Raw genomic sequence first — 23499 nt, forward strand, 5'->3', positions numbered from 1 at the left:
ACCATAGACATGCGCATGACATGGCATGAGTGTAGTAGCATTAGCATGATAGGTGCATATAGAAGAGCCCACTAGGCCCGACTCAACCGAACAAGCCGAGACTATGCCGTCCGGTTGAGAAGTCCGGTAACTATCACGCGTATGACCTTGAGGTGCATATACTACAGTTGACCATGGCATTTTCAACGTCATACAGGTACGATACAATGGTAATCGAATGATATCAATGAAACGTTATCCTGGTGACATGTTGGTGAAAACGAGGGATATCAATGTAGTCCATCCATGTGACATTAGTAGGCTACCCTAGAGCATCACATGTATGCCTTGGCTGTGATATGAGGCGTACCTAAAACATCAAGAATAAGAAGCTGCTTTACTTTTCAAACATGAATATTAATACAAAAGCTTACATGCTTCATTTCACCACCCTTTCTGATGATTATGAAACCAAAGGACGAAACTTAGATATTGTAGTATTTCCCGTCATCAACCTTGACAGCTCCCTAACGAGAAGCAACCAGCAACAACTGGAGCATCACTCGTTGTTTCCACAACCAATCCTTTAATGTGACGAAAAAAGCCCTTGCCATCCCGGAAGTACCCAGAATTCATCTCATCCAGTATAGAGCTCTTTAGACAGTGCAGCATAGGTCGATCAGAGATAGTCAGGGCACTGAGGACCGAGCGGCTCGAGCTCACTCATCAGAAACACGACAAACGGGTGGCCTACAAGCTAATTATTTCGAAAGTGACAAACAGGTTCCCTAGACCATGCGATGAATACTCAAACTTGTGTTGGGTTAACATCAAGGTTGTGTAGAATTCGAGTTGCATGTGAGCACCATATGACGAGACAGAAAACTATATCAAGCACTTTTGCAGGTCTGAATGTCACACTAAGTAATCACGAGAGGCAAACAACTCAACGAGATACTGCAATTATAGAGACAATTAGGCGGTCATCCAATACTGGGAGAAATATTCGGCAGTTCCCTTGCCATTCCCAATGGTGCCAGTACTAGTTGCCCATGTACATTGCCTCGCCCTCGGTTAATATGTCAGACATCCTCCCGCTATATCGAGTTTTGGCGAGTAGAGACATACAATATTGAAACACCCGAAAATGGACTTTAACGTTGTGATAAAGGGCTGAAAGATATTCGAACTCGTCCTAATAGTCCTAGAGATTCATCGCAAGAATTGCACTTGGGCAACATGTTGCAGAATTGATGCCATTGAGTGAGACGAGGCAAATAAGCGCCCTTTTTCTGCCTAGTCCAGACAGTACAGCCAGCACACGCACACTACAGAGTATTGATATGGGTATCCCTCGAAGTCTAATGTAAAATCGATAGATGTAGCTTTATTATGAAAAATAGGGCTCTTAAAGTAACCTTAATTTTATATAAATATAAAAGCACTACTATATAACCTACTTATCTTTCCTTTAATATAAAAATACTAAAAGATTACTTTTAAACCCTTTAAATATAAAAAATTAAATATTTATATTAATTAATTTACCTAGCTTATTTTATTTTAATCTTTATTATTAATTAACCTTAGCTATAATAATAAAATAATAAATAAACTAAAGCTTATATATAAAAGCTTATAAAAGTCTTATTATTATTATTATAAATAAAAATTAATTTATTTTAATTATATTATCTATTTAGCTATTAATATAGCTATAAATAATAATAATATTTATATAAAAATAAAAACTATAATAAATATTAATAAGTTTAATACTATTTAATTAATTAAAATAGCCTTTTTTAATTATTATTTAATTAAGCTAATTAAATTTATTAATTTAATTAAAAAAATTAAAAAAAATAAAATATTAATTAATTAACTAAAGATTAAAAAAAAAACTTTTAAAACCTTAAATAGGGCCTTTAGTAGTAATAAGTATCTATTTTATTAATAAAAAGAATTCTTAAAGGCCTTAAAAGATAGATTATATATAGCCTAGCTTAAAGATATATAATAAGAGGCTATAGTGGTAGTTAAGATATTACTGTAAAGGAAATCAGTATATAGGGTTAAGCTACTTTAAAAGGGTCAGTTAGGTAATTTTATAGGTTAATTAAAGGAAGGTTTTATAGATTATGTAAGGTTTCGGTTACTCTATGTAAGCAATAAACAAGTAATCGCATACACTATGGAGTATAAAGTGTTGTAAAAGTGACAGGAGGTAGAGGAGTGAGTGAGTGTCAGGGGTCATGATACCCCTGTCATTTATGGATGGAAATCGAATACTAGAGCGGGTCCCTGATGTTATTATTCCCTGCAGAATCCCTATCCTAGATTTCCCACCTGAATCACTCGCCGAACGGCAACCCTTTTTATTTGTTTGTTTGTTTTGATGGCGATGGGCCCCCCGATTCATTTGTCCCTGAAAAGGGTCACGGTCACGGACACCGTTACAGAATGTTGACTCGTTCCCTGTAATGTCGGTAGAGGTGTATTGTTTTCCGAAACCAAACATCAAACACAAGACGACTGTACTGGTCATGAGCCAAGAGGCCAGGCGTCAAATATCTGAGACAGTTACAGGCCAGCCAGTACGCAGCTACTATGTAGATAGTCAGGGACTGACTGTAACAAAAGTGCAAAATGTCAGCGCAGCCTCAATAGACACGAACGGCCGTGGCGCATGCATACAAGCATACATCATTCCCGATCCACTATCTATGTATGTTTGACCTTGTTTCTATGGTTTTCTTATAAATCCTTCCATCGGCTCATGGAGAATCTTGTCACGCAAATGAAATCATCAGAAGAACAAGCCAAGACAATCCGCTACTTTCAACGACTCGCTAATGACAGTAGCGGTCTGTTGAGAAACCTCGGACCCATTGTCCGGAACATGATGCACATACAGTAGAAGAAACCAGTGCCTGACTACTATGGTATAACCTTGAAATCTGGGTTGACCATGGAGGCGAGGCGAGACGGAGAGAGGAGTCTGGAGTCTGGAGCTTGGAGCCATTCGCCAGCGTGACCATGATGCCCACAGCGCTAGACATGACTGACCATTGCCGGGCCTACAACACATAACACAGTAGTATGTACATGCCTTTTGACGGTGAGGACGAAATGTACTCTGGAGTTATTTATACGAGAGACAATTGTGGCCACTTACTGTACAGCCAGCGAATACTTACCAGAAAAGACCAGGCCAGACCGACCTGATCAGGAGGCTGGCGGTCTACGAGTGAATTAAGACAGAGGAAAAAAAGAGGCGGCGCATAAGGTGACAGAGAAGACGGAGTTTCACCAATTGGGAATCGATCCTTCTATAAAACCACCGAGATTCCTTCCCGCCAAGCGCGATTTAAAAGCCTCTTTCCTATCCGTGAGAGTGAGAGTGAGAGTGAGAGTGAGAGTGAGAGCGAGATATGACAAGTGTAGCAGCAAAGTGATGTCAGCGATCATGGTTTGGCTTGGCCGAAGATGCTTCTGTAACGAGACGACGACTAAGTGAGGCGCGCGCAGCAGTACCAGTCCAGAAGTATGTACAGTAGTTGCCAGGTACTGCATCTGTCTTCTGTATGATCCTTGTTGCACAACTCAGTGCCACCCATGTCTACAAGGGTCTTCCGCTTGATGCCCCGGGAGGGTGATCCTTGTCCAGTCTAGCTACGCACGTTTGCAAGCTAGAAGCTGTGGGAAGTGGTTGTTTATTCGTGGATTTGGTTCTATGGGATTAGTACTTCCAAAGAAAACAAGTCGTATTCAAAGTGACTGTGGCTGTTCTTAGGTGGGCGGGCATGTCCAGAATGGGTAAATCATTGGGTAGAATGGAAAGACAGTAGCAGCAGCTCAACCAGCTCGGGTAAAGGTAACAGGAGACTTGGTAGCGTTGACACGAAGTAAAGTTTCACGGCAAAGAGAAGGATACCAGAAGAGGGGCAGCTAGCAGACGTTGAGAACCGTTTTGGCTTCAAGAGAGAAGAAAATAAACTTTAATTGTATCTAAAAATATTAAGAGTAAGAGTTTGAAAAGAAAGTTGGATTAATGCGAAGCTCAGTACGGAGACTTAAAAACCGTGCCCTGACCACTCAAACTCTTAATTTGATCGATGAGTCAAGATTTTGAATCGTTAATGATTCATCTGACACACTCATTATTAATTGGATCTACTGCTTATTAGTAGCTTGGGAGAAGAGGAGAATTGTCGGGTTTGTGGAGTTTTATTTTATTGCAAAATAATTGAGGCCGGAAGTTGCGGGGGCGGGGCATTTCATCGATCAAGATATGCGCATGTAAAGTAACTGCGCTGTGCTGCTCGATCATGCAGTCAGTCAGTCAGTCAGTCAGTCATATTGTTAAATAACCGGATCATATCGGAGAAATGGATAAAAACGCCCTTTTTCTGTTGTTGTTAGTACTAAACTTTCTGCTTCTCTTGTTCTTTCCTACTACAGTTTGGCTCTTTTTTCTTTCTTCTATTTCTCTCTCTCCCCCCGCATTTACGGAACGGAAGAGCGGGTGCTCCCTCTGGTTCATGACTGTGTCCGGTTAAGACCGGTCCAGAATTCCGGGACGGCAGACATTGATCAGAATATCTTTGAGAAGAAAAGAAATGATAACCAACATGGAGGAGCAGCGCTGATTGTTGAGCGGCAGATCAATCTTTGGCTTACATGTCTCGGGTAGCAGAGAGATCGAAGCGTCCGTTCGGCTACTCAACAATACGACTGCGACAGTATTAATACTAAACCTTTTTACACTACTGCAGGTAATAAATATCATTAACTAGGTTCAGTGATACGATAATCACTCCTCTAATTAATTATGTACAATAGGAGATTATCCCCAGATCATGCTATATCCTGCAAATCATAATTATTCGCATCTCCTGCCATCGAGTTTCAGTTGACATCTTTGACCGTCCTGCATAATCTACCCAAGTTATGCCTCATTTCCCTCTCCTCGTGAACGGTTTGGACCCTGATCCACCCAGCTGATCGGCAATCATGTCCAGACCAAACCAAACCAAATCATCTGCAAGGTCCCGACCACGCCAGTCGAGAAGGTAGGGTAGCAATAACAGATGATTGACTGGCGATGCAGGTTTTCCTTGGTCAACCTCGCCAACTCACACAGCCTTGACGAGCCTCCAAGAAATCAATTATTCTTGACATTAACCAAATCGCTGTGGGAGTCTCTGCCATCGATAATTGCTTTGGACTCCGAAGTATTTTGAAAACGTCAGCCTGTGACGCTGACATGAGCGAAAAATAGAATGGCTCAGCCCTTTTCTACCATGGGAAACGGGAAGCCCGACATGCAATCTGTAAGCCACATACGACCATCGAGGGGACTCACCGGGGTTCACTTATTCCATGCAGCAGCCCATGACATGACAGCCACCCTTTCGTCTGTTGCACCGCACAGCACAGTGTATTATATCAATGTGTACTGAGCCTGGCTTTTCAACACACAAAAGGTTGAGCAATGAGACAAGAATGGTCCCTGGAATATGCTCTACCAATCAGCCTATTCGAGCCGCCTCGGACAAAAACCGCGGTGTGTAGCATGTTGCGTTGTTCTGAGCTGACGGCAGATCATGGGGGTGCCGCCGAGACGAGTGGGTTCCTCAAGACGACATGCTATTGACTCATCTGGGCTGTCTCTGCCTCTCTCCCAGTCCGTTTACTAGTACGAACATCATCAGCAGCCCGATGTATTCTATCTGTACCACAAGCATGAATATTCCTTCGTATTAAATGTCATGATTGATCTGAACCAAGGCCTGCATCATCGTAATAAAAAGTAAACCCAGAAGCAATGGTCATCCGGCACGGCTTGACTAGCATGTCTAATCGGTCATCACCAATCATCAGATCCCCCAACTGCTCGGTCGCCATGTGGCAGAGTGCAGCGTCACTGTGCTGTACAGTGCAGTACTCTCGTACCTCGCATCACTCCCACTGACCAAAACGATTGAGCTTAGCCTCATCTTGCTCAATTGGTAAGAAACAGGATCCCCTCCTTTAGGTCTCGAAAACCCCATTCATAATCAGGCAGGCATCCTGACGACAAACGCCCAGAGAAGCGTCGAGATTGCACATCTGCTTAACAATATGAATTATCCACTTGCTTAATCTTCGACTCAACTGGAAATAGAGTCAGAGCTCCACTGTAAACAGTCAGTAAGGCCAAAACAGTCATGGGTCCGCTGCTGGCTTATTGGAGGCGTGCCGACAAGGGGAGAAAGGGTCACTGCGGATGGGATTTTGGGGTTTGAGCTCGCGCTATTGTTATTGCAGACATAGCAAAACGACACGGAATTATGTGTGGCGGAGACAAATTGCTTTGGGTACTCTGTAATTCAAGATGAAATAAATCGTCTTTTCAAGGGAGGGAGAAGACATCGATAACAAAGGGGTTTATTTCAAGCCTCTTGAACAAAGTTTTCTCGATCTGAAACCCCAGACGATGCTCTTTCAAGCCCAATCTTGTTTCAGCAAATGTTGCTCCAAGCCCTTTGATCTCAGACCGAATGAGTCGTAACCGCCCGGCCAGTCCTTTGTGGAATGAGGCCTAAATAGAGCATGGCAGAACGCACCAGCAAGACACGAACAACTCAGATCAGATGGGATTCTGCACGAATAACAAACACCAGCATCCCATCCACGGTTCGGCCACGGCCACGACTCCCCCCGGCCGGATGACAGATCCGTCGTGACCTCCATTCCGAGCCCTTGTTGATGTCTTGTTATGGGTCATCCGGAATGGGTCTTCTCGTTCGCTAGACCTGGTAGCTCAACCTGTCCGCTGGATCCAGCCCGTCATGTCCCGTTCCCTAGGCTGACGACCTCACAACCAATTGGGATGTGAAAACAATAATGATGCGACAATCTGAAGAGCATTATTGTCTCGCCTTTCTCGCTTTCGCGCCGCTTCTCAGCTTCATATTGATAGAGAACTTTCCATTTATATTAAAATGTGCTCAGAAGGACAACCAGAACCTTGATCTAGAGGCCGGCGAACGGGACGGGAGGAACCCTTTGGCTTTCCATTTCTGGGACGAGTTTCTCGACTAGCACAACGCCTTGCATGCATCCACCACATCACTCCATCGCTGTGGGCCTCTTGTGCTACACGGCCCGCTCTTTGGTCCAGAGGTCACGGCCAAGTACTGATTCGAAGCTCGGAGCTGTCCCAGGGCTATTTGTAGGTCTTTACAGCTGGACAAAGGTGCTGAGTACTACTTCATGTGTACTCCCAAATGGACCTTGACCGGTTGACTTCACCACATGCACCATCAGGCGCACCATCAGGCACGCCACCGAAGCCACGGCCCCAGTGGACGCTAGCCAAACTGAAGATGTTTGAGTACAGCAGTTGAACTTTCGACCCAGCAAACGGCCCTGTATTCATCGCTATTTATCGCTGTACCGGTCGACGTTGGAGCGGTCACAAGCTCTCTGGGTCCCTGGTTGACATTGCCCGTAGCGGATGCTCGCCACTGAGAGCACTGTAGAGCCTTGGGTAGCGACAAAGTACTGCCGCCCCAGACAAATACTCGTAGCGTACCGTGCGGGTAGTTTTGCACATCCGAGCAGGAAATCATCTCCCTGGTAGAATGAAGTGCTGTCAAAGAACGCTTTGTGCTGGCGAAACCCAAATTTAGAGTACCGAAGCATACTGTGTGTGTGCGTGTGTGTGTGAGAGAGAGAGAGCGGTGCAGTGCAGTCGGCTGTAGCGCGAGCAGTCTGGCAGTCTGGCAGTGCAGATGCTGGCAAGTGCTGGCAGGTGCTGGTGCTAGGGGCATTGGGGCGTCTCCTTCCTCCCCGGCCAACTTCCCTGTTTGGCTGCACCCACTCCCGCCCGTCAGGTAAGGTAGGAGAGGAAGGTACCTCCCCCATGTTCCTTTCCGCACGCAGTACCTTCCATGGTACACCCTCGTCTCCCGTCCTTCCATTGTCGCTTCCTTTCCTGGGCTCGCTCGCTGCTGCCGCTCTCATTCCCTCATCGATCGTCTCCGCCCTCCGTCAACTTTCTCCCTCAACTTGTTTTTTGCTTCTCGACGAGAGTTGCAAATCACAAAGGGTGCTGGAGCTTCTTTGTACGTTTGTGGTGGTAATCATTGTTACTGCCAACGACAAACGCACAGCGCTCTCTCATTTATCTTTGTCCTCCTTAAACGGAGAGAGGGCCCCATTCTTGCGTTTCCTTCGTTGCGGCTTTGGCTTTCGTACGCCCAGCTCATAAAAACAGCGGCCTCACTCTCGGCTCACCTTGTTGGATGACAATGTGACAACGCTCCTCACCATTTCTCAATAGACTTTCCACACCGGCAAATCTTTTTCTCCTCATCAACGGTCTCCTCCAAACTTAACCTCCTAACTTTCAATCCGCGAACTTGATCGACTAAACATCAAGCTTCCACGCTTCCACCCTGCTCCTGCATTGATCGACATAAACATTCAACTCCGCGACATTTCCCACTCCACGGCCTACCGAGGCTCGTGATACCCTCCAGTATGAACTCGCTCAAGGTTCCCGAAAGCGGGCTGCAGCTTGAGGGCTCGACTGGCAAGGATGCTAGTCTACCTTCCCAGGCCTTTGCTCTCACCCTGAGCGATGTCCTTATTGAGGACATGATCAAGTGTGTGCAGAATGGCGATGGCGTTCAGCTTTCGCTTGGAGCCAGCCCCGTAAGTTTGCCAATTCTATAGCTATTTGATCATGCGATCTCAAAAAGATCGCGGGTTAAGACATTTGAGCTCGTGTTTTCGGTTGCTAATCTCACCCGCACGCAGACTCTCCTCTACGGCTCCAAGTCCCATACCATTGCTCCTCCTTCCGACTCAAACCCATACGACCTCTACCTCACACGCCCTTTCGAATCGACTCGAACGGCCGAAAAGATTCCTCACACAGGGACTCTTTTTGAAAAGCCCAAGGGTGTTGCTTCGAAGAAGTCGCAGGCTAGCAAGGCCGACAACACCATTGATGCAAAGACCGCAAAGTCCAGCAAGAGCGCTGCATCTTCAGGATTGGATTCTGATATCGAAGCTCTTCAAAATGGACTTGCGGCTCATGCTGCCTCTCGGGAGAAGTCGGTCTCACTTGCCTCTAGTTTTGGATTAATCATACTGACATTTACTCAAGGGCACGCGTGGTTGACAGATTACCCGCGAAGAAAGGCGCGATCAAGGCCAAGACCAGCAAAACGCTTAGCTCCACCGCTCCCCGATCGATTCCCCAATCTCCAGGTCAGGTGTCACTAGGCTCTGCCACGCCCAACCCAACATCACAACCCCTAGATCGAGCCAAAGGAGACCGCGCTATGCTGGTGCATGAGCTTGCTGTGCAAGATCGTTCATTTGACTATCTGTCCAAGAAATGGGAAGGCGCGCAGGAAGACATGGAACCCACACTACGAAAGGTTGCCGATTACCTTGATGACAGCAGGAAATGGTCACTGAAGAAACGAGCATGGAAAGATCTTGATGTTTGGAATTACGATTATGATACCCAAGAACTACGACAAAAGGCGGTTGACAATGCTGTTCGACAATACGACAAGCAAAGGATCACCATCGCCGAACCAGAGTGGGACAGGCTGCTGCCCAAGGAGGAACGAGGAACAGGGAAATGCCTGAGTCGAGTGCAGGCCAACCTCACCAAGATTAGCACTCCATCGATCAACGTGGAAATGGCGGACGGTGGCTCAACGCCTCGAGATAACGAAAATGTTCTGGATACCAATCGGCCAAGAGCTGGCGGAGAGGCCATGTCTAGGTCCACCTCCAATCCTCTGTCCAACAAGACCAAAAAGCCTACAGCTCAAGAGGCTCAGGTCAAGCGTCTTTTGGGCAAGTCCAAATCCAAGACGGCTACAACAGCTGCAGCAAAGCCTACATCAAAAGCCACTTCCATCAAGGCATCGCCTACTAAGCAGCGACCCACGGCTGCACCCAAGGCTAATGGAGGAAGGGTCCTATCGCAGGCAATCATTTCCAACTCAGACAGTTCGGATGATGATGCCGCTCCCATGATCCAATCCAAGCCAAAGCCAGCCCCCAAGCCGGCCCCGAAGGCGAAGGACACGGTTGTGGCCAAACCACGACCTCCGATGAGGGAGCCAGTGAAGCAGCAGATCACGGCGAAACGACCTCGCGAAGACGACGACTCCAGCTCCAGCTCCGGAACACCTTTGTCGAAGCGCATCAAGCCCAAGCAAACACTACCTGGCCCTCGACTCAAGCAGCGACCCTCCGATGGAAGCCAAAACTCTCGCGGGACGGTCACATCGACTTCGATGAAGAGCAAGAACACGTCGCCAACAAAGTCGTCCCCTCTTGCATCTTCACCACCCACCAATGCGTCAGATCTTGAGAACGAGGCACAGTCTGCGCCAATCGTTGCAAAGAAGCGCAAGGTAGAAAGCTCAAGCAAGCCAAATGCTACAAAACGACCAGCTACCGCAATCTTCTCGGATGATCTCGTGCAAAAGGCACAGGCGTTCAAGGCCTGCTACCAAAAGTATGAAGCCTTGCACAACGAGGTTTCTGCCTTGAATAATCCTTCAAGCCGAAAGCTGGACCACCTCGTGGAGATGAGGAACCGACTGAAAACGATGAAGATGGAGATTTACAGTGAATGCCCTCCCGAGAGGAGCTAAATGGCAAGAATAATACGAAAGGCTGGATGAGCCAAGGGGATTGATTTCAACGGCGTACAGCATCACGACCGGATAACTTCGACAGTCGCATTTTGCATTGGGAAAACAGGAATTGCATGAACCAGAGCTAACCGGACAGGAACAAAGCTCTCTTTGATATTTGCATCGTTATTTGATACCACATGACAAGCCAAGCCAAGGCAGGCAGTTAGATTAGGCAAAAGCCAAACAATACAGAAAGTGTTGAAAATGAATTGAGGGAGCATCTAATGATGAATGTGACTGTGATTGGTCAAGCGATTAGAATGAAGTGAAGCCATGGAAGCTATCGAGGTGCTTCATTATCATGGACTCCTACCAGTTAACTACATACTATTACATGGGGTGGGGGATATGGGTTCCTGTGATGACGTGAGGTGCATGTGATCATAGTGCGTGATTTACCTTGGAATTACCAAATTGGGCGTCAAGGGGATGTCTAGACCAATGTTTGGTGGGCCGAATGAACGGACGGATGAGCTGATTCAGGACCCTTGGACAAAGTAGAGTTTAGCAAATGCAGTAGTGGCTGATCATTGGGAAGCCTTTGTATGAAGTGGTACACTTCAGCCTGCTATATAGTATATGTAAAGATATGATATTTTTTTTATAAGAAGTAGCATTTTATTTCTTTTCTCATTGAATAGATGTCTTATGCACGTAGCCGCAGGCAAAAGAGGTTTGCTTGAAAAATGATAAAGCAGTAAAGGAGACAATGAAACCTGCATATTTTAACTGCATTACCTGTCTGCAACGCAGCAGACAATGAATTAATTCTACAGAATTCACATGCTCATATTCCAAAAAATATGAGCAAACATGGCCGTGAAGACATATAAATGCCTTCCAGAATTGCAAAGTCTTTCCAACTCAGCATCTGCCTTTACTCATCTTCAGTCAAAGCAACAAGTCTATCATTGACAATGGCAGCCAGACGTTCACAGTTCGTTGATGCCACAGAGGCACCTGGGCTCTACTATCAAGACCCAAGATACATCTACCATGTTCCCCAGACTCCGCTCCGAAACATGGCTCCCGCACCTATTCGTCTGTCCGAAGATTACTACAATCAGATGTATCCTCTCCCAGCAACTCCCCCAACCCCTTACATTTTGAATGCATGCTGCCGCGGTCGTAGCCACAGCCGCAGCCGCCGACGCCGCGCCTCGCGCCCCTCCAACATTTATGATAGCGATGGCTCAACGGACAGCTATCCGTCATATGCAGATGGCCAGCCGACCCAGCAAGGAGCAGATCTCCTTCCGCCTCGAATCGCTTTGAGACGCCTCTCGGATTTTCTTTACGAGGCTGCTGTTTTCTACAACAAACAGCTCCGCGAATTCGCCGACGAGCATCATGATAGCGGCTATACTTCCAACGACGCTCTTCGTCAGTTGCTATGGAAGGACTGGATGAACCATCGCGACGATGTCACGCGCGAATATTTTACGTCTACAAAGACCAACACCACGACACTGTTTTGCCAGGTCGAGGCAGCTGCTGAGACGCATTGGCTGGAAGATCCAGACATTGAGGCACGATTTAACTCCACTCTCAAGATTCTACAGGCCATGTGTGATGAGATTGTCAGAATGGCTGATAAAGCAATGAGCGATTGGCGAACTTGTTATTTTCTGGCCGTTGAATTGAACAATGCGAGATCGTATGCCAGCCCTGAGGGGCTTGTTCAGCGACACCTGTTCAGTGGATGGGACAAGGCAAAGTCTTGGTGAGCGTGGAAAGGGAGGTTGACATGTTTGGATTTCTTGTTGGATGCTAACTCATGTTTGGAGTAATGGTTTGTTGGAGTTGAAATGCAACATTTACATGCAACCAGAGCAAGGATAAGAGCTGGAATATGCTAGGGCGACCAATCGGGAAGACAGTGGAGACAAGCTCATAGCTCCTTCCTTGTCTGTCAGACACGTGGATTGTGTCGATCTTTCCTTTCATTTCTGCAAGCTCTCTGTGGCGGTGCAGGTGCAGGTGCAGGTGCAGAGATGTGGCGCTTACGCACGCAGGCACGAGATTCAGAAACGATATGATAGGAAGATGTGCTTAGCCCAATTAGATGTTAGCCAAAAAAATCGCAACTTTTTTTTTTCCTTTCTTAATTGTTAGGCATTATTTTTCAAATTAGTAGCCAGTTAGGAGACATCGTGTGGGTTTTTTTTTTTTGATGACCCTTTTCTTTTCCCCGGATTGATTTACCGGTACAAAATTCCAAACAAAACAGGGACTACCTAAATAAGTTATGTTCTAGACTTGAGGCGTGTCCGATATGTCTACATAGCTGCTCTAGCTTGTGCTCTCAAGCGCTATTCTGATCAACTTCTCAAACTTTGACCTCTAAAAGTTTCTTGCCACACCGACAGTATTTGAACTGACTCTCTCCCTCTCTCTCGCGGTGAAATATCAGTGGATCGCGATTCCACCATGGGTATCGAAGCGCTTGATTTCCCCCAGATGTGGGAACGTCCCAGCTACACTCAGCTGGCAGACATACTCAAGACTCTCGAACTCAGTCCCCCCATATGGAACCATAAGCGTCGCCGCTCAGAGATTATCGAGGAGCAGGAATCCTTGGCCAGCCAGCGCAAGGCCGAAGTTACTCGCTATCTCTCCTCCATTATCAAGAGCCCTCTATTATGGATCGAGGATGACGACGAGAAGGAGATTCTCTGGACACAGGCGAGCAAGCGTATGTCAGAGCGGTGCGGACGCACTGCCATGGGAGAAGTCGTTCGGAGCTGGCCTTTTGAAGACGGAGCGGACGAGTTTGAGCTGATTATCAAGGAGCCTGCCCTCACAGGAGACTCTCTTGGCTTCAAGACTTGGGGATCCTCGTATGTGCTGTCACAGCATCTCCCTCGAATGGCTGAGACGTCGCTATTTCGACTGTTTGACGAGACGCTGGGCCAGCCGAGACCTGATGTTCTTGAACTTGGATCCGGAACAGGACTTTTGGGTCTGGCAGCTGCAGCTTTCTGGAAGGTCCCTGTGGCTCTGAGCGATCTACCGAATATCGTGCCCAATCTGAGAGAAAACGTTGCCAAGAACGCCGACCTCATCAAGTCTCGTGGCGGATCACTCACAGTCGGCGACCTGACCTGGGGTGGCAGTGAGGATGAAATAGACCAAACTCTGTTTGGACAACCGAATCAGTTCCAGGTATGTTTCGTAGACGAGTGTGATTGTGATTGTAAGGGGGAGAGGGATGTTTTATGACTCTTATTTGCAAACGGCATGTTTTCTAACCGCCCCTGTGACTCTAGATTGTCCTCGCGGCTGATCCCATGTACGACGATGACCACCCAGCACTTCTCGCTTCCGCCATCAGTGAGCACCTGGCTCTAGGTTCAGATTCACGCGCTGTCGTCATGGTCCCGCGTCGAGACGCCACCACTGGGCGTCTCCTCGAGTCGTTCCGTCAGGCTATGCTTGACCTCGACACGCCGCTGTTTTGCGAGGAGGAGGACGAGCTTGCTGGCCAGGATGACTGGATTGAGGATGACGAAGCGGGCAACGTGCGGTGCTGGCTTGGTGTATTTAGTCGAGGCGGTTCACCGTTGCCTTTGAGTAGCGATGCAGCTTCGGTTGTATAAGTGATTAGGGGGAGAATTGGGAATGGAGTCAGGCGCCTTGGACTTGGGATGAATAGGGGAGGAAACACTAGAGGATTAGATGACTAAATGGCTAGATATAGATTAACTGATTGACTGATTGACTGCTTGATACAGGAGTAAGAAAATGCAGCAAGCGCAGACAAATGACTCCCTGCAAGCAATGATGCGGTTGACCCCTTGAAATTTCGTGAACAATCACCAGACGCTGCCCGGGCGAGCACTTCATAAGGCCTTCTTCTTCTTCCACTTCTGGACTTCTACTTCTCCCCCTTCCCTCCACTTCCACGCACCCAACGGAAAACAAAATACATTTCCCTCAAGCCGCCTTCTCCAACAGCAATCATTATTCCTCTACAACATACCTGCAAGAAGCCTATTGTTTGATATCTTCTATTGATATCCTGAGACTTCCTATTGTTCCTACTATTCTTCATCCCTTCTCATGCCTATGATTCACTGTCGATAGTTGAATAGCCTCGCTTATCCAACCGGACCTTCATATAACGGTCCCCGTCCCTGACTTCTCAACTTCTTCTTTTCACAACCCTACAACCCAGTCATCGTGATTAAGAAGCTACTTTCCCTTCGTCACAGACATCTAAGCCTACCACCTGAGACATCACACAATCACAATCCTTGTTTGTTCCCTCAACAACAGACTTTGCTCAACCGCCCATCACAAACTACTTAGTTAGATCCAGGACCACTATCGGCTTGGGCGTTTCTTGGACAGACACAGTTTTGAATCTTATTCAACATCAGCTTATCACTAAACCTTTGCTACAAACTACCTAAAAAGACTTTGATACTACTCCTAGCCCATCATGACCGGTAAACCGGTTTACAAACCCGAAGAGATTCGCTTCGCATTGGACCTTATGGTTCAAGACCTATTCAACGAAGAGATCTCTCTGGCTTTTCGACAACGTTTCGACCGAGAGTTGACGGATAACCAGATTCGATATCTGAGGAACAAATATGGCAAGGACCCAGACTATGGGTATGTTGTATTTGCCAATATCCTACTACTTCATATGTTAGTTGACTAACATGATACTTGTAGGTCCCCTCTCATCAACCGTCCAGCAAACAAGAAGGTCAAACGAAGACGAGCTGCTATTGCAGCGGCGTCTGCGACCTCTCCTACCTCAGAGTAAGTTCGACATAGTTCGACGTAGTTGTCCACTAGCTCATCGATATTGACTATGGTTCTAGTGACTCACCCGGTCCTTCGAAGCGAACATGTAGAGAGCCATCCTCTTCATCAGCTGAGCTTTCCCTCTCTCCCCCAGATCAACGAAAAGGAATCTCACAGATACCACCACTCGAACTGGGGGATGACAAGTCTACACTGTTCTCTACTGCTCCCCAATTTCGAACACCAGTACCTCAATCTCAGTTCGCCAATATTCGCTCCCCACCTGTGAACTCTTACACTACGCCCTTGACTCAAGATGCATTCGCCCCTGGACCTTCGAATAATCGTTGGAAAACACAACCAGATACAACCTTCACTGCTGGATTTACTCCTATCAACACCCAGTTCGGCCAGTACAATGTCAACGCTCAAGGCCAAGGAGCTTCGCCAGCTACCAACGCAACATTGAGCCCGAGATCTCTACAACTTCCCCAAGCCCAAACCCTCCATGATCCCAGTTCGACACAACAGCCAGAATTCAGCTCCTTTCTGAACATAAGGTTCCCAGTCACTTCTCCTCAGCAAACCGTAGGCGTTCAGAGCGGAGCATAGAATGCCCCTGCTACTCAACGCTCACCGTCTTTCACGCTGAAGATGCCTGCGCCCAACTTTTCCCGAATTCCTGATCCTGTATATAGTGATCAGCAGGTGCCCCTTCCGGCAGAGTTACCTACCGAGCCAAAGCAAGAAGCTGTCAAGGAGGAGGAAGATTCAGCTCAGTTCAGCTGGGAGGAATACGTAAGAGCAGCTCAGCCAGCGGCTGACCCAGCTTCCTCAAACCAGTTGCTAACTCGGCACGTTGAAGTTCCCGATGGACAGCTTCAACTGAACCAGAAGCCACCGTTCTATCCCAACACCGCCAAGAACGAGCACGAAAGGACTGCCGAGGGCTCAGAGGAAGTTGGCCCTGAAGTCAAGCAAGACAACGGTTCAGAGCTAAATCCAGTCGCAATCGACCCACGGCTGTTTGGCGCCGACTACGGCCAATAATTATTTGCCAACTCCTCTTCTTAAGCTATACTATAGCTAAGTGCGTACTTTATATTCTTTGGGAGAGACTTGGGAAATCTGCCCTTGAGGATGACCAGGCAATTCAGTGCCTTATTCAGGTATATAAGAAGTCCACCGTCTTTATGAACTCCACGTTTATTTTATGGCCTTTATTGGCTTCAACGCCATCGTTTGTTTTTTAAATAGCTACTCTTCTTGTAATACGGTTGATAATCCAGATAGGAGGATGACAAGCCTTACTAATATGCACGGATCGATGGAAACAGGGGGCGATGCCAGGACATGAATTGGATACCTGGTTTTTGATCGCTTTGGTATAGCTTTCTTAATAGTATTAAACTATTTCAACCGTCTGTGTCACCCGGGATATGTAACTTTGAATATGTGACTTTGAAAATCATCCAAGAATCTCATAAAACTTGCTATCGTGTCATCTTTGACTTGAACAGACACCGTCAACCATACCCTCCTGTTCTCTTCCATCGATACGCTCGCTAGAGCCTCCCAACAGGGTATCTCGTGCGTGTAGAAATGAATAGACCACCGCGTTAAAATATCTTCAAAATGCCTCTCCATCCCCGTATAAACAGATATATATAAATAAAATCGTCGTACTTGTAAGTGTATCGGCACAAGAATCCAAGGCCTTTGTAGCTCCCAACTCCCCAGTTCCCGTATAAAACAATAACATTAGACGTAACGTATCATGAGCGTAATCGGTTCGGCGCCATCTCAAAACCTGGACAAAGAGTTGAGGAGAGCCCGGCATGGCGCTTAAACCACAATGCTTACATTGCGTCGTGTTTCGACCTCTTCGATAGGGAATTGGAAAACAACCCGGAAAAGGTCTCGGAGGTAGGCATATCTTTGTGAGCTCTTCATCATCATCTGGATGCTCTTGGCCATTTCCTGGGCAGTGACTCGCTTGCCTCGGGCCGGTAAATTGTGATGCCGAGGGATTATAGCATCAGTAAGAACCGAGTTCTTATACTGTGCCAACAAGTTTGAATGTGAGATGAGGGAGCCGAATGAACCAGGAGGGAGATCCTTCACAAAGGTTTGTAGGGCCGTCGCTGCAGCTTTAGGGTCATGGATGGAATCACGGTTGAAGCCCAAGTTCATGGCAGCTGCAAGAACAAGTATTTTGGCGCGTGTCACATTTGTATCTTCAGATGCGGCGGTAGTAGTGGCGGTGCTTGAGGTTCGAGTGCTGCTCTTCGAGTAGCTTGAGAGGTTAGATGCGCTACTCGACCATCGGCCACGGCTGTTGTCGCTGGGTGTACCAAGGACTAGAATGTTGGGCATGGTGGGCGAACGACTTTGTGGGGAGATGGGCGTGTCTTCGAATTCGGTTACAGGGGTTTCGGGAACAACAGGATTCCGTGGTTTCTCCTCCTGTCGTTCACTCTTAACACTGTCATGCCTGGAGCGGACTGAAGACGGATTTGATCCACGACTCTGTCGGCCGTTCTGGTCACTCAGATGCAGGGGAAACGGCTGCCCCGGGCGTGGTGTTCCGCCCCTTTCAGGCCGGACCTTGTCCCAATTGTCTCGGAAAACATCACACAGCTCTAAGCAGGCCGTAACAGTTGAGCTCAACAACTCTTCATCTGGGGGCCTTCCATCTCTTCTGTTCTGCCTGAGATTGAAGAGCATTTCTGCCAGAGCCCAGCAAGCTCTGAGCAGTTGATCTGTCTCTTCTGCTAAGTCACTCCGTTGCTTCATAAGTCTGTGACATAAGGCAATGTAAAAGTCCAATGTGCGCTCTCTAAACTCTTCTGGCAGGTTGAGATCCTGGGCACTGTACAAACTGCCGACTTGTTAGAAATGCGGACTTGTCGAATTTGTGACACTTACTGGTTGTTGAGCTCAAAACTGACACGCAAGACTGAGTCGGCAGCTTCGTCGTTGCGTTGCCGCACTTCAAACAGTGCCTGGCAAAAGTCGCGGCAAAGATCGAGGTTGACCTTGACATTGAAGTTACTAGCATCCTCGTCCCGACTATTGTACAGCCGCTGGCAGAGTTTCCAACATGTTCTCCATGCTTTGTCATGGGCATCTGGAATGCCACCTTTACCAAGACCGCGCTTGCGTTGCATGGAACTCAGCTTAGACAAGCTGTTGCAAAGAGTCCAACACTCCGTAAGTGCATCTCGGAGGGTTTCGATCTCATCTTGTTGCTGAGGTACTGGCATTGCTTCCGACTCGTAATCCTCGTCGTCACCCTCGGCCTCGGTTTGTTCATCAATTTCTAAGCATGTTAGTCACGTACATCATCTCAATTCGGCAAAACCTACTCTCGAGGCTGCTCGTACTGCTTGAACGTAACCGAGCCCCATTATCCAGCATGGACTGTAGGTCCTGGGCTCGGGGTGTGGCACTGTCTATGCTGTATCTCACAGGGTTGACATCAGTCATGATCCCAGGTCGAGTGGGATGGGTCGATGTCTGGTAATCACTTAGTATATGACGAAAAAAAAAAAATAAGTGTAACTGACCTTCTCCGATGCGCCATTATAAGAAGATAGACTTTCGACTTCTGATTTTGGGGAGGTTCTAGGGCTTGGACCTTTTACTTCTACTGCTGGAGGCGGAGCAACCTGTTAGAGGTTAGATGGATGGGATCCTGAATACAAAGATTAAAGCATACCCAGCTAGAAAAGCTCTCAGGTGCATGGATGACAGAGACAGCTTCCTCGGTACTCGATTGTCGCACACTCTCAGGCAGGTTCGTAGTGAGCATCAAAAGCTGAGACAGGGTCAGTTGACACCTCAGATGAATATATTAACCGCATGTGAGACTGACCTCTGACCGGCGGGTAGACTTTCTGTCTGTAACTTCCTTCTCAAGATCTTCTGAAACATCGTCTTCAATTTCGGTTGTCTCTGTGCCATTGGAAGTAACTGGAGAAGGGCCCACGATATCACTTGGGCTCATAACGTTATAAGAGCTGCTTGACATGCGATTGGCGGAATTCGGTCGAAGGGAAGATGAGTCGGTAGTAGGAGGAGGAGAAGAGCTGCCACAACAAGTCAACATATATTCCAACCACCGTAATTCCAAGCACAGAGGCCCGGGTGTTGACGTACAATGGTCTGAATGGAGAGCGACGGCTCTCATGATCTGTGGGAGCAGACATATCTGTCTGAGGATAGGCGAAAGGGAATTGAAGGTTTCCAGTCGATGACCTTAAAGGAGCTTCAAGGGCCATGACGGGAGCTGAGAGGTCTGAAGTATCGAGCTACTCCAACGACGGTGGTTGTGAGAGCTCCGGTGGGAGAAATAGACCCTTAAGACAAGTAGCAGTTCCAAAAGGCAACGCAAAAATGCCTTGTTGTCTCTACAATGCAGCTATCCCAAGGTTGAATCGCGATCAAGTCTCACCAAATACAAGAAAAGTTGAGACTGCCAACAATTCTCGTGGCAGTGAAGAATGGATGTGAGCTTGCTGGTCGGTGGTCGGTGGTCGGTCGGTGGTCGCGCGCGGCCAGTTTAGTGACCCGTGATCTGACAGATGGTGTACTGGGATTGGAAGTATGCGCAACTAGCTTGGCCAGACAGACGGTATGGGGGAAAAAAGATTGACCAGCTAGTTACAAGACAAAAGACACCAGATGCTGAAAAGAGGCTCAATACGACCCAGCAATGAAGTAAGTAGCTGTCCAACAAGAACCAGCTCACCAAAAGCCGAATCAAAGAGTCAGAGGAGGAACAAAATGGAGGGGAAAAGGTTTAAAGAGACAGGCAGGGTCAAAAGCTGGAGCACCAGCGGTTGCGACAACAGGCTAAGGCAGACAGACGCCAGTCTGACAGGGGTTGATAGTCAAGGTCCCTTGTGCTCGCAGCCCTGTTGCATTGGAGCACTATGGGTCGGGTGCTGAATGTAGCTTTTGTCAAAATAATGTGGGTTGAGTCAGGAATAAGCTTGACGGGAGCGTTCAAGACACGGTTCCCACCCTTGACACCTGCAAGAAGCTGTATTGGACCAAGCTGGCTATCTTGCTGTCATGAATTCCAATTGTGTGCCTGCTATCCTGGAAGGGACCGTTGATGCGGCCGGCGCTTGTCGGGAACGCGATATTTGGCGCGATGAGAAACAAAGAGACGCGATGGTCGAGAATAATGCGTAGTGAGGATGGCTGAGCTTGATTATACCCTCTTCACACCTCGAGAGGATCGATTGCCCGTCAACTCCAGGGGTCAACCAACAAAACCAATTTGATGACCCAACCTCTGTACTTGACAACGGTTCGATATACCTGCGCACAGGAGAAAGATGACCGTGAGTTAATAAGGGTTGGGCCGTCAATGGGGGTGTGTTCTGGCTGATGAAATATGGGAGGTGTGGATCGAAGCCTACGAACCCAGGAATCTGCGGCTACGGCACAACTTGTGACTCGAAGCTCTCCTGGAACAGTTGAAAAGAAAGCCCTGGGCTACTCTGGATGGGTTTGCCGAGAAGGCAGCAAGCAGGTGGGCCAGTCGTGAGTGGATCGGCGAACAGATGGGACTTATGAAAGATGATGGTAGATTTGGGGGCCGAAAGGCGTTGAACTCTTAAGCATTCAGAGGTCTGACCAAGATCTCTTGCTATTAGGCTGGGAATTTGCCTAGATTTAATCCGAATATGGCTTCATCAGCCGGAAGAGAGGTTTGGACCTGAACCTAATAACATTGACGCATTCATCAACTTGTAGTACCAGAGGATTGTACCAGATGGCCAAGACAAATGGAGGAGCGGCTAAGAGTAGATGGTCGGCTCTTTCTTTTTCTTGTCTTGTCTTTTGGCTTTGTCCTGAAAAATAGGTAGGGTGTGGTCAACACAACCAACCTAGATTTCTTGTTGGTACATATTGCAGTGACTTGATGCAGGGAACTTCAATGCGTACTGGCTGTCGCTATCAGGAATTACCGAATGCAATCAGCTGCAGGCGAATGAGACAAGATATCAGTTATTTCAGCGTGTTGATGGATTGAAGAAAAGTCGTCTCTTTGCAAGGACCAACAGTCCAGTCAGTTGGTATTTACATCGTGTAAGTCCAAAGTACTAACCTAGTACCTACCTACTACCTACTAACCTGGTCGCTGGTGGAAGGAGAAAGCCTGCCAACGAACGAATGGTAAAGGAAGGGAGGCCCACCCTGGTAAGCACCTGCCCTACGTACAGATCTCAATCATTTTTCCCGCGATAGCCCGAGGCAGGTAGGCGCATGTCTCCAATGAGACAGGTCACGGAAGGTGGCTCCTGAAGTCTCAGGCATATCTTCAAACTTGATACTTTCCATCATACATGGCCCCCAAGCGACATTGATACCCAGTTTCTCACCCTTCTGCTGGGTCTGCGAGTCAATTTCAACTACGTGTCTTGTCACAGAATCGGAAGCTACACCATTTCTGCAGCTCGACAGTTAGTTGTCCGTTACTTTGCGCTCAGCTAACAGTTTGACTATGGACCGCGTAGAGACAATCACAAACGAAAACTCCAACCGCCCACTCAGCCAGTCAAATCCCAGACAGCTGGTCAGGGTAGACGGATCGTGGCTTCTAAACCCGTGGGGCTACATTAATGAGGACAGGCGTCGGCGCTTAAGTCATGGTGGGACTGGTCAATCCTCCGCAGTCCCCCACCTACATTGCTTCCACCAACGACCTCAAGCCGTCCAATTATTATGCATCATGGAGCTTCTTTCTAATAAGATCCGGTACCAAGTTTGAGTTCAGCCGTGACGAATTCAATGCCATGTGCCATGGACCGCTGCCCAGCATGAACGGCACGGAATGTGACACTCGAGTTTCAATGCGTATTCAGCACGATCGACAACCTAAACCAGTATCACAACAGACTCCGTCTGTTCACACAAGTGCATAGGCATACGGTGGGAGTCAAAACATCTTTTCATGATCTGAGCTTGGTTTCTCATTCCACCACGGAACCTTGAGTTCACAGACATGAGGTCGGCAAAGTCTTGCCTTGCACGAAAGCGTCATCGTCCTTCAAGCATGTTGGTTCAATATGCAAGTTCTGTTGCTTTTCCTGACACCATTTCTTCTTAGTTCGCCCAGGGTTGAACTGAAGCGACCGTTGTTGACCCACGAGGCAGAAACATTTGTCGAAAATAGTTCGATAAACAATCGATTTCTCTCCACTTCTTTACTATTTTGTAGAAGATGTTGAATTGATATGGGTATCCCTCGAAGTCTAATGTGAAATCGAGTAGAAGATGTTGAATGAAAAAATCCACAACGCTGGATCTCCTTTGGTGCTGATGCAGTAAACGCCCAGGGCTCGCAGGGGTGCCGCCAGGATGCTGGACAAGCCAATCAATAACCCAAGCCAAAACCCAGCAGTTTGGTCACGGCGGCTTTGGCAACGCTAAAACGAGCCGGTGGCCCCACTAGCCGGGGCCGCAGGGAGCACATCCTTCGCGACGCACAGTCCGCTGCCTTCCATTGGGACGGGACATCTCTCATATTTAGGCTTCTTAGCAAAAGCTCAAGTCATCGAGAGATCTCTGCGTTAAACAAGCAGGAAAGTACCTTGATAATGGAGAAGAGCTGGGTCCCGAGAACATAACTTCGCTTGCTATCTACTAGCTGTATCACCTTTGGCTAGGCGACTCTCTCAGACCACCTGATACTTCCAAGCGGAGGACGCTTGGTGAGATTAAGATGGTGTTTTTATATAGACACTCTACATTTGTCCATCGTTGAAGAGTCTTGATATCTGCATCTCTCCACAAGGATTATACTGAAAGACCCAGTAAAGCTGACTGAGCACATCCGAGTGTATTGAGCTTTGCGAAATCACAAAATGAATTCAGACTCCACTGTTAAACTGACTGATGGTGTTATAGACTGGCATAGTGAGTTCAGTGCAGTTTGTTTATCCATATCACTCGCGTTATGACAGCCGACATTGCCTGGGGTCATCATCCTACGAGCTGTTTTAGCGTGGTGATACACCAA

General features: G+C 47.5%; 8 protein-coding genes across 8 annotated transcripts; 6 read left to right on the forward strand and 2 right to left on the reverse strand.

Annotated features, from left to right (window-relative positions):
• Nucleotides 1–5264: 5264 nt before the first annotated feature.
• Nucleotides 5265–6101, forward strand: FPOAC1_000941 (uncharacterized protein; the record flags this gene model as incomplete). The annotated part of the gene is made up of 3 exons (XM_044845549.1): nt 5265–5315; nt 5866–5993; nt 6050–6101. 3 exons carry the CDS (start codon nt 5265–5267, stop codon nt 6099–6101), a joined length of 231 nt encoding a protein of 76 aa, XP_044711465.1.
• Nucleotides 6102–7237: 1136 nt separating this feature from the next.
• FPOAC1_000942 (uncharacterized protein) lies at nt 7238–7799 on the reverse strand (the record flags this gene model as incomplete). The annotated part of the gene is made up of 2 exons (XM_044845550.1): nt 7238–7374; nt 7424–7799. 2 exons carry the CDS (start codon nt 7797–7799, stop codon nt 7238–7240), a joined length of 513 nt encoding a protein of 170 aa, XP_044711466.1.
• Nucleotides 7800–8511: 712 nt separating this feature from the next.
• On the forward strand, nt 8512–10658 carry FPOAC1_000943 (uncharacterized protein; the record flags this gene model as incomplete). Its single annotated transcript, XM_044845551.1, has 3 exons — nt 8512–8685; nt 8791–9089; nt 9143–10658. The coding sequence occupies 3 exons, from the start codon at nt 8512–8514 to the stop codon at nt 10656–10658; spliced, it is 1989 nt and encodes a 662-aa protein (XP_044711467.1).
• A 962-nt stretch (nt 10659–11620) lies between these two features.
• Nucleotides 11621–12430, forward strand: FPOAC1_000944 (uncharacterized protein; the record flags this gene model as incomplete). The annotated part of the gene is made up of 1 exon (XM_044845552.1): nt 11621–12430. One exon carries the CDS (start codon nt 11621–11623, stop codon nt 12428–12430), a length of 810 nt encoding a protein of 269 aa, XP_044711468.1.
• A 703-nt stretch (nt 12431–13133) lies between these two features.
• FPOAC1_000945 (uncharacterized protein) lies at nt 13134–14302 on the forward strand (the record flags this gene model as incomplete). The annotated part of the gene is made up of 2 exons (XM_044845553.1): nt 13134–13868; nt 13973–14302. The coding sequence occupies 2 exons, from the start codon at nt 13134–13136 to the stop codon at nt 14300–14302; spliced, it is 1065 nt and encodes a 354-aa protein (XP_044711469.1).
• Nucleotides 14303–15147: 845 nt separating this feature from the next.
• Nucleotides 15148–16073, forward strand: FPOAC1_000946 (uncharacterized protein; the record flags this gene model as incomplete). The annotated part of the gene is made up of 3 exons (XM_044845554.1): nt 15148–15323; nt 15387–15476; nt 15539–16073. The coding sequence occupies 3 exons, from the start codon at nt 15148–15150 to the stop codon at nt 16071–16073; spliced, it is 801 nt and encodes a 266-aa protein (XP_044711470.1).
• A 42-nt stretch (nt 16074–16115) lies between these two features.
• Nucleotides 16116–16511, forward strand: FPOAC1_000947 (uncharacterized protein; the record flags this gene model as incomplete). The annotated part of the gene is made up of 1 exon (XM_044845555.1): nt 16116–16511. One exon carries the CDS (start codon nt 16116–16118, stop codon nt 16509–16511), a length of 396 nt encoding a protein of 131 aa, XP_044711471.1.
• A 795-nt stretch (nt 16512–17306) lies between these two features.
• Nucleotides 17307–19744, reverse strand: FPOAC1_000948 (uncharacterized protein; the record flags this gene model as incomplete). Its single annotated transcript, XM_044845556.1, has 7 exons — nt 17307–18342; nt 18390–18783; nt 18830–18980; nt 19031–19132; nt 19183–19281; nt 19339–19552; nt 19623–19744. 7 exons carry the CDS (start codon nt 19742–19744, stop codon nt 17307–17309), a joined length of 2118 nt encoding a protein of 705 aa, XP_044711472.1.
• Between the last annotated feature and the right edge of the window lie 3755 nt (nt 19745–23499).

The sequence above is a fragment of the Fusarium poae genome, chromosome 1 (genome assembly GCF_019609905.1).
Source record: "Fusarium poae strain DAOMC 252244 chromosome 1, whole genome shotgun sequence".
NCBI lineage: Eukaryota > Fungi > Ascomycota > Sordariomycetes > Hypocreales > Nectriaceae > Fusarium > Fusarium poae.